Here is a 10,392-nt window from a genome sequence, read left to right on the forward strand (position 1 = left end):
GGTTAGCGTTTTGTAAGGATAGGTGCTGAGGGGCCAGGCTGCACTGTGGAGGAGCTGATGAAAGTAGTTGCTGTGCCCAGACACAAAGCCGAAACTGAGAAGTTAGTGACAGAAGGTGGGAGGTGGGGGGGGCGGTAGGAGGGGAATGAAGAAACTGGAGTTCTCCACGAGGTTGGTGGCATGGGTGGTGGGAATGGAGCTGAGCCAAAGCCACAAAGTGAATGGTCCAAGCTCACAGTTTCTAGGCAGCATGGTGCGGCTGATGACAAGATCCTGGGTGTGGCCCTTTGAAAGGGTTATCTCATGTGGAGCAGAGGTGAAAACCACTGGAACTGGGGAATTCAAGGACCTCAAGGTTAATATGTGGTTAGGACATCTGAGTGTTCCCCAGGGCTCTCAGGATGCTCTCTCTGTGGGTGGGAAGAGCTACAGAGGTTTATTAGAGAATGTGGAATAAAGAGCTAAGGCCTAAGGAATGATATGGAGAGAGGATGCGTGAAGGTTGGATTCAGTGTCAGTGTTCTGCCAGAATCTTCTATTCAGCCCAGATTAGCTTGTTAACTTCCATTTTGGCCTCGTGAAGTTGAATAGCCAGACACCTACCTCCGGATCATCTTTGGTGTCCCTGAACTTGTGAGTGATTAATGATCACATGACTGCATAGGTTACTGTCATATTAAAACAACGTGAATTCTAGAATCATGAACAGGCATGTCATTCTGATTAAATGGTGACACTGGAATAGTCGCTCTGGAACACACGTAAGCATTTTATAATAGAAGTAATTCGGAGGGGAAAATCTTCATGCAGGGTTTGAAGGTTGAAATTCTATCAGTCGGTTGAATAAATGTATACTTATTATTGTAAGAGTGAAACGCTTCAATAGTGAATGGTGATTGTGAAAACTATTTTCTAAATAAAAATAAGTGTTAGGGGTAAAAATGAGGTTTTGTTCTCAGTAGTCGAATGCTTCCAAGCAACAGATTTCATAAGAATATTTTAAGAAGAGGCTGGGTGCAGTGGCTGATGCCTGTAATCCCAGCACCTTGGGAGGCTGAGGCAGGTGGATCACCTGACGTCAGGAGTTCAAGACCAGCATGGCCAACATGGTGAAACCCTGTCTCTAACAAAAATACAAAAATTAGCTGGGCATGGTGCACGTGCCTGTAATCCCAGCTACTCGGGAGGCTGAGGCAGGAGAATCACCTGAGCCTGGGAGGCAGAGGTTGTGGTGAGCCAAGATGGTACCACTGCACTCCAGCCTGGGCAACAGAGCGAGACTCCGTATCAAAAAACAAAAAATATATATATATATGTATATATTAAGATAGTTCCTCATAGTTTTGAATCTATGGAGGTTAACTATTTATACAAAAATGCTTGTGGAAACAGTTGGTATAGATGCCAGTCATTTCGAGCAATTGGAGGTGAAGGCATTTTGAGATCACCTCAAGCTAAGGATCTTAGGTACAAAGTTATTTCCAGGAAAACATATTACTGGAAACAAATTTTCTTGAATTATAATCTGCAGTACTTCAAAATTTAGAGATCCTATTAAATGTGCAAGTTGAGACTGAGATCCAGTAATGCTGATGTGAAGTTGTTGACTGCTGGTACAATCCCCAGTGACAGTGCTGAGAACATGACTCTTTCTGTAGTATAATGTCAGACTGTTTTTTTTTGTTTTTTTTTTTTGAGATGGAGTCTCGCTCTATCACCCAGGCTGGTGCAGTGACGTGATCTCGGCTCACTGCAAGCTCCGCCTCCCAGGTTCACGCCATTCTCCTGCCTCAGCCTCCCAAGTAGCTGGGACTACAGGTGCCTGCCACCACGCCCAGCTAGTTTTTGTATTTTTAGTAGAGACTGGGTTTCACCATGTTAGCCAGGATGGTCTTGATTTCCTGATATCATGATCCACCCACCTCGGCCTCCCAGAGTGCTGGGATTACAGGTGTGAGACGCTTTGCCCGGCCTAATGTCAGACTTTTAAAATTTGATTACTAGGCCAAGCATAGTGGCTCACGCCTATAATCTCAGCACTTTGGGAAGCCAAGGTGGGAGGATTGCTTGAGCCCAGGAGTTCAAGACCAGCCTGGGTACCATAGTGAGGCCTGGTTTCTACAAAAAAAAAAAAAAAAAAAAAAACAATATATATATATATATGTATTAGCTGGGTTTGATGGCTCATGCCCCTAGTCCCAGCTACTGAGGAGGCTGAGATGGAAGAATCACTTGAGCCTGGGAGGTAGAGGCTGCAGAAAGCTATAATCACACCACTGCACTTCAGCCTGGGTGACAGACTGAGACCCTATCTCAAAAATAAATAAACAAACAAACAAACAAACAAATATGAATACTAGCTGAGCAGGTGGCCCATGCCTGTAGCTCCAGTACTTGGGAGGCAAAGGCAGGAGGATCACTTGAGTCCAGGAGCTCAGGTTCAGCCTGGGCAACATAGTGAGACCCTATCGCTATTAAAAATTTTTGGCCAGGTGCGGTGTATTTTTTAATAGAGACAGGGTTTCTCCCTGTTGGTTAGGCTGGTCTTGAACTCCCAACCTCAGGTGATCTGCCCACCTTGGCCTCCCAAAGTGCTGGGATTACAAGCATGAGCCACCACGCCTGGCCAAAAAAAAAATAGATATGATTACTAACGTTGTTAACAAAATTATAATAATGTAATTATTGTGATTCGATTTTAGATTTCTTTGTGTATCCCAAAGGTTCATTTTCTGATGTGAGCCTTGGCTCTGGCTGACTCAATTTTCACATCAGGCATTGGGCCCAATTGTATATTTGGGCCACTTCTAGTTGGAGAGAAAAAGGATGGTGGTAGAGACAGCTGAGAACCACCAGCCCTGTATTGCTTGCTGAAGGTGACCAGTAGGAGCTGGGAGCTAGCAGAAGCCGGCCAGGTTCCCCCCAGCATGACCCTTCCTGCCCTGCCCCAGCTGTGGAAGGCCAGTGAGGGAGCTCTCTCAGGAAGGGCTGTCAGGGCCAAAGGGACTGAACCCAGGACCTTTTGCTCTCTTCCAGCCTTGCACCAGGGAACGTCTAAATCTTCCTCTCTCCCCGCCTATGGCAGGACTACCCTGAGCCGGGTAAGGTCTTGGGACCAGAGATACAGACTACGTGGGAAGAGCGTGCACGTGGGGTGCTGCGGGACTGAGCCACTTGGGCACCCTCAGGGAGCGGGGAGACCCCCAAAGTGAAGGGGACCAAAGGCGAATATCCCCGACTGCCTCTGATTCCTTTGTGTCCTTTCTAGCTACAGTCCACAGAGTTCAGCCCATCGGGGAGTGAGACTGGAAGCCCAGGTGAGAAGTGGGGCCTGGTGCTGGGATCTGGAGAATGGGCTTACACAGGTCCCTGGGCAGCCGGGGTCTGGGCTGTGGGCAGGGGTCTGGTGAGGTCAGACGTGTTGGCCTGCTGACCTCGGAGCTGCGTCTGACCCATGCCCCTTCTCTCCTGCAGGCCTGCAGGTGAGTGCCTCCTGGAGGGGAACAGGCGGAGCACCAGAAGCTGGGTCCTGGTGCCTGGAAATGTCAGGGGAAGGGGGTTGTGGGGCCACAGAGTTGCCTGGAGAAGAAGAAGAAGCCGGGGTAAGGCTGGGAAGGTCTCCCTGCCCCGCTCTGGCTCACTGCGGCTTTGGTCTCCCCAGAACGGAGAGGGCCAGAGGGGGAGGATGGACCGGGGGAACTCCCTGCCCTGTGTGCTGGAGCAGAAGGTGAGGGGCAGGGGACACAAGCGCCTGTAGTGGGGCGGGAGGCTGGGGAGATGCCAGGCAAGTGGAATGCACTGCGGGGTCTTCCTGGTGTTGAAGATGGGAGGGATGGCAGGGAAGCTGGGGGAGACAGAGGGCAAGATGGCATGAACCCCAGTGGCCTCTGCAGGTTGATGTGGGGGGCCTAGGGAGTCGAAGGACAGGACATTCTGTGAGCCTAAGATTGCCCCTCCCCCCACCCCCAGATCTATCCCTATGAAATGCTAGTGGTGACCAACAAGGGGCGAACCAAGCTGCCACCGGGGGTGGATCGGATGCGGCTTGAGGTAGGCAAGGAAGATGCCCTGGATGGGTGCGGGACTGTCCACGGGCACTCTCTTGCCTGGGGGAAGACCTGGGGCCTCTTTGAGTGAGTGTCCCCTAGGTCACTGGGCACAGCCCCCACCCCACGCTGAGCTGCACCGATTCCCCCATGTAGAGGCATCTGTCTGCCGAGGACTTCTCAAGGGTATTTGCCATGTCCCCTGAAGAGTTTGGCAAGCTGGCTCTGTGGAAGCGGAATGAGCTCAAGAAGAAGGCCTCTCTCTTCTGATGGCCCCCACCTGCTCCGGGACGGCCCCCTTACCCCTGCTGCTTCAGGGTTCTTCCCCAGCGGGTTGGGAGGGGCAGGAGGTGGGGTGGAAGTAGGGTGGGCTCCTTTCCTCAGGTAGAGTAGGGGGCCAAAACCTCTGCAGTCCCCAGCAGTGAGCTACGGACTTTCTTCCCCCTCAGAAGCCTGGGGGCCTCCTGCTGTCATCCCTGGCCCTCCCTGCACAGGGCAAAGCCAGTCTGGGCTCCGGCATACAGCATGTTTGCGCCCTCTCCCCGCCTCTCACCCCAGAGGGTGAGGAGGAATGAGGGGCATTGGTGGTTAGGCCGGTCGGCTGTCTTGAACAGCTGGAGGGAAGATGCAGGTGTGGGAAGCAGCCAGGCAGAAAGAGCTCCAGGCTCTCGTGTCACCCACCCAGCCCTCCTATACTCACTCCTGACAGCTTTCCTGCACTGCAGCCTCCTGCTCCTCTGACTCTAGTGGGAACAGGCCCCAGCTCAGCCTCCGGCAGGGAGGTCACCCCCCGACTTCAGCTTGCCCTGACCTCCGCTCGCAAACCCCGAGCTTCCAAGCCTTTTGCTCCAGCCCTGCGGCTTCCCCAGAAGCCTGGGCTTAGGGTGGAGATGCCACCTACACACGACCCTGGCCCTCCAACTGCCTCCAGGCCACGAAATGGGAATTCCAGCACTAAGCCAGGCACCGGGCAGGAGCTGGGCCTTCCGCCTCACTTGGATGGCATCAAGAGGCCAGGCCTGGCACATTTTGGAGTGTCCTGACTACCAGCTCTCACCCACACCCACGTACCCCCCCACACACTATGCTCTCTCAAGAATGTAATTTATTGGGGCCCCCCCAGCTGCTTTCCTCACCTGCCCCTGCCCTACCTTACACCCCCAGCTTGACTTCTTTCCAGTCCACGTATGTATATAATATCTATATTTTTGCCCAGGTCTGGGTATTGCTCCTGCCCAGACCCTGGCATCCCTTTCCACTGTGTGTGTGACCATGCTGGGGGAGGGGGACTCTGCTTGGAATTAAAAGGTTGCATTGGGTCCCTACATCTGTCTTTTCCTTATGAGCCACCAGACCTGGGTGTACGAGACAAGCCATATCAGGCGGAGGGAAGCCCTGGGAGCAAGGGTTCCAATGCAGAGGCCACCTAGGGCTGGAGGGGTGGAGATGCAGCCCTGCAGTACTCTTCCCCCAAGCCCAGGCCGCAGAAGCAGGGGCCGTCTAGACAGGGGCCTGTCTGCCTCTCCTTCAGAGACTCTGTGATGGGGGCAGGAACCCTTGTGTTTGGGGCCAGAGGGAACTCACACCTCAGGGAGGAGCCTGGTAGAGAACTGGCTGGGAGGAAAGACTGCCCCAGCCCTCCACCAAATCCGGATGTGCTCACCTTGGTGGCCAAGCTCAACATCGGACATGGTTGTCCCTCCCAAGGGGCAGGGTGCTCATGGTTCAATGGGGAGGCCAAACACAGAAAAGGTCAGCAGGATGTGAGTGTGTGGTGAGCTGATTGCCAGGAATCAGGCAGGGGAAACTAAGGAATGGAGAAATGGCAGTTGGAGGACAAGTCAAGTGGAGGCCAAGGGAGGAAGATGGGAATCTGGTCTTGGTTGACTTGGTAAGGCCTCCCAAGGGGAAAAGACAGGGAATTGCGTGTTGCGGGTGCGGGGTGGGAGAGGGGCTGTGGATCTGACAGAAAGACCAGAAAGAGGACTGCCTGCAGGTGTGGGTGCTTATGTGGGGAGGGGCCGGCCCCACCTGGCTGGAGCAGAACCATGTATGGGCACATGAAGAGGCATGCAGTCAGAGGGACCAGGTGAGTTGGAGGGTGTGCAACTTGTGAACCTGAGACTGGAGCTGGGGCCTAGCCTGAGTCCCCTAGTTGAGTTCCTAGCCCCTGTGGCTGAAATAAGCAAAGTGGATAAGAACCCCTCAAATATGAACGATTATTTTACATTGTAGGAGTTCTGTTGCATCCACAACATCATTTTATCCCTTCAGCAAACCTATGAAGTCAACAGAACAGATCACTGTCATCTTCTTAGCAAATGAGAAAATGGTGGGACAGAGACATTTCCTCTGAAGCCCAGAGCTACAGGAAACCAATGAGTGGAGAATGGTGACAGGATTCAGGTTTCTAGGACTTTCCCAATAGGTACTGTTGTCTGTGAAGGAGAAGCAGAGGAGGGCAGACTAGGAGAGGCAGAAGGAAATAGTCTCTGCACACATACCCAATACAAGGCATTCAGAAACTGCTGGGAGGCTTACCCTGCTGTGAGCATGGGGAACACAGCAGTGACCAGGCTGGCATGCCCGTTGTCCAAAAAGAGCTCCCAGGCTGTTTGGGAAAATGTCAAGGTCATTGAACCCTAAGGGGTGCTGGAGACAGGGTTTGGGAACTGTATGTAGTACGGGCAGGTTTGACCCTAGGTCCTAAAGGATTTTCAGTTCATGAGAATTTAGAGCATATATATGATGGGATATTACTCAGCCATAAAAAGGAATGAATGGTATTTACAGCAACCTGGATGGCACTGGAGACTATTATTCTAAGTGAAGTAACTCAGGAATGGAAAACCAAACATCATATGTTCTCTCTCACTTATAAGTGGGAGCTAAGCTATGAGGGCACAAAGGCATAAAAACATCACAATGGACCAGGCGCAGTGGCTTATGCCTGTAATCCTAGCACTTTGGGAGGCTGAGGCAGGAGGATTGCCTAAGCTCAGAAGTTCCAGACCAGCCTGGGCAACATGGCGAAACCCCGTCTCTACTAAAAATACAAAAAATTAGGTGGGCATGGTGGCACACGCCTGTAATCCGAGCTACTCAGGAGGCTGAGGCATGAGAATCGCTTGAACCTGGGAGGCAGAGGTTGCAGTAGGCCGAGATCGTGCCACTGCACTCCAGCCTGGGCTACAGAGCAAGACTCTGTCACAAACAAACAAACAACCCACGATGGACTCTGGGGACTCAGGGGGAAAGGGTGGGAAAGGGGCGAGGGATAAAAGACTACAAATTGGGTGCAGTGTATACTGCTCAGGTGATAGGTGTACCAAAATCTCACAAATCATCACTGAAGAACTTATTCATGTAACCAAACACCACCTGTTCTCCAATAACCTATGGAAAAAACAAAAAAAAAGCCTGGGCGCGGTGGCTCACGCCTGTAATCCCAGCACTTTGGGAGGCCAAGGCAGATGGATCACCCGAGGTCAGGAGTTTGAGACCAGCCTGGCTAACATGGTGAAATCCCGTCTCCTCTAAAAATACAAAAAATTAGCCGGGGGTGGTGGCAGGCGCCTGTAGTCCCAGCTATGTGGGAGGCTGAGGCCGGAGAATGGCGTGAACCCAGGAGGCGGAGCTTACAGTGAGCCAAGATTGTACCACTGCACTCCAGCCTGGGCAACAGAGCAAGACTCCTTCTCAAAAAAAAAAAAGAATATGTAAAACCCAGTTTACCGTGAAATCATCTTCAACTCTTCATTTTAGCTGATAGGAGAGGCTTTATTCAAAGTTCTTCCCCTAAATGGGCTAACCTGGCCTCAGAATTTAATAAAACATCATGGTCTCTGATATTTCTGGAATATAATACATGTAGTGTGTACACTGACTTTTATTAGCATTTTTAAAATAACATGTAGAAAGTTAAGTCAAATAAAAGGTTATGAACTCCTGATGTACTTTCATTATCCCCTAGTGTCCTCTGAGACATGATGAAGGGAAGCAAGCTGATTTGACCTATCCAGTCTGCATCCTTTACCTGTGAGGAGGTGGGCCTGGAAATCTGCAGAGACTGGACTGGAACTCCCACCTGTCAGAGAACTGAGGTCCCAATCAATTCTCATTCAGCCTGGGCTTGGCCGAACTCTGGCCCTCCTTAGGGCCTGAGGCCCAGACACTGGCCACCCTGGCTCAGAGTCTGGACTGCAGGCTCCACATCACAGCACAGAGCCCACTCTGGGCAGGTCAGCATTTCCTGTGCCTCAGCCCCACTGGGGAATGGGTCCTAAAAGGTGAGGCAGGTCCTGTGAAGCCCGAGACCCCAAAACTCTAGGTTCTATAATTCTGACAGGGGCTATTCTTCCTTCCCGAGGGAAACTGATTCCTTTCCCTCTCGTCGTATTGAGAGGTGACAGCGTGCTGGCAGTCCTCACAGCCCTCGCTCGCTCTCGGCGCCGCCTCTGCCTGGGCTCCCACTTTGGCGGCACTTGAGGAGCCCTTCAGCCCACTGCTGCACTGTGGGAGCCCCTTTCTGGTTGGCCAAGGCGGGAGCCGGCTCCCTCAGCTTGCAGGGAGGTGTGGAGGGAGAGGCGCGAACGGGAACCGGGGCTGCGTGCGGCGCTTGCGGGCCAGCTGGAGTTCCGGGTGGGCGTGGGCTTGGAGGGCCTGCACTCGGAGCAGCTGGCCGGCCCTGCCGGCCCCGGGCAATGAGGGACTTAGCACCCAGGCCAGTGGCTGTGGAGGGTGTACTGGGTCCCCCAGCAGGGCCAGCCCACCTGTGCTGCGCTTGATTTCTGGCCAGGCCTTAGCTGCCTTCCCACGGGGCAGGCCTCGGGACTGCAGCCTGCCATGCCTGAGCCTTCCCCCGCCTCCATGGGCTCCTGTGCAGCCTTAGCCTCCCCGATGAGCGCCACCCCCTGCTCCACGGCGCCCAGTCCCATCGACCACCCAAGGGCTGAGGAGTGTGAGCATACGGCACGGGACTGGCAGGCAGCTCCACCTGCAGCCCTGGTGCAGGATCTACTGGGTGAAGCCAGCTGGGCTCCTGAGTCTGGTGGAGACGTGGAGAACCTTTATGTCTAGCTCAGGGATTATAAATATACCAATCAGCACTCTGTATCTAGCTCAAGGTTATAAACACACCAATCAGCACTGTGTGTCTAGCTCAAGGTTTGTGAGTGCACCAATCGACACTCTGTATCTAGCTGCTCTGGTGGGGCCTTGGAGAACCTTTATGTCGATACTCTGTATCTAACTGATCTGATGGGGATGTGGAGAACCTTTATGTCTAGCTCAGGGATTGTAAACGCACCAATCAGCGCCCTGTCAAAACAGACCACTGGGCTCTACCAATCAGCAAGACGTGGGTGGGGCCAGATAAGAGAATAAAAGCAGGCTGCCCGAGGCAGCAGCGGCAACCCGCTCGGGTACACTTCCATGCCTTGGGAGCTTTGTTCTTTCGCTCTTTGCAATAACTCCTGCTACTGCCGACTCTTTAACTGAACACTGCTTTTGTGAGCTGTAACACTCACCGCGAAGGTCTGCAGCTTCACTCCTAAAGCCAGTGAGACCACGAGCCCATCGGTAGGAACGAATAACTCCAGACGCGCCACCTTAAGAGCTGTAACACTCACCTTGAAGGTCTGCAGCTTCACTCCTGAGCCAGCGAGACCACGAACCCACCAGAACAAAGAAACTCCAAACGCATCTGAACATCACAAGGAACAAACTCCGGACAGGCCGCCTTTAAGAACTGTAACTCACCGCGAGGGTCTGTGGCTTCATTCTTGAAGTCGGTGAGACCAAGAACCCACCAATTCCGGACACAATATGATGTCAGTTATTAGCAGAGACACTGTTTTGTTTTGTTTTGTTTGATATTTTAGAGAGACATTATCTTGCTGTCACCCAGTCTGGACTGCAGTGGCACGATCATAGCTTATTGCAGCCTTGAATTCCTGAGTTCAAGTGATCCTCCTCCCACCTCAGCCTCCCGAGTAGCTTGGACTACAGGCGCATACCACCACACCTGGTTATTTTTTATTTTTATTTTTTGTCAAGACAGGATCTTGGTATGTTGCCCAGGCTGGTCAACAGCCTTGGCCTCCTTAAACTGCTAGGATTTCAGGCCTGAGCCACCACACTCAGCTGCAGAATTTTTTTTTTTTTTTTTTTTTTTTTGAGACAGGGTCTCACTCTGTTGCCCGGGCTGGAGTGCATTGGCACGATCTTGGCTCACTGCAACCTCCGCCTCCCAGGTTCAAGTGATAATCCCACCTTAGCCTCCACGTACCGCCACGCTTGGCTAATTTTTTTGTATTTTTAGTAGACACGGGTTTTCACCATGTTG

General features: G+C 52.3%; 1 protein-coding gene across 18 annotated transcripts in view; it reads left to right on the forward strand.

The window, feature by feature from the left end:
- The window catches only part of DMTN (dematin actin binding protein), a 28,415-nt gene extending 23,044 nt beyond the window's left edge, over positions 1 to 5,371 (forward strand). For 9 of the 18 annotated variants that reach the window (XM_055295568.2, XM_055295572.2, XM_055295576.2 and 6 more), the window contains 6 exons: positions 3,037 to 3,101; positions 3,269 to 3,317; positions 3,475 to 3,482; positions 3,662 to 3,727; positions 3,970 to 4,050; positions 4,203 to 5,371. In XM_055295568.2, the coding sequence (XP_055151543.1) occupies positions 3,037 to 3,101; positions 3,269 to 3,317; positions 3,475 to 3,482; positions 3,662 to 3,727; positions 3,970 to 4,050; positions 4,203 to 4,316 (383 nt within the window). In that variant the 3' untranslated portion in view covers positions 4,317 to 5,371. Of the gene's footprint in view, positions 1 to 3,036; positions 3,102 to 3,268; positions 3,335 to 3,474; positions 3,483 to 3,661; positions 3,728 to 3,969; positions 4,051 to 4,202 lie in introns of all 18 variants that reach the window. The other 9 variants (XM_055295573.2, XM_055295582.2, XM_055295585.2 and 6 more) reach the window with 2 other exon arrangements.
- Positions 5,372 to 10,392: the final 5,021 nt, after the last annotated feature.

Source organism: Symphalangus syndactylus, chromosome 10 (assembly GCF_028878055.3).
Source record: "Symphalangus syndactylus isolate Jambi chromosome 10, NHGRI_mSymSyn1-v2.1_pri, whole genome shotgun sequence".
NCBI lineage: Eukaryota > Metazoa > Chordata > Mammalia > Primates > Hylobatidae > Symphalangus > Symphalangus syndactylus.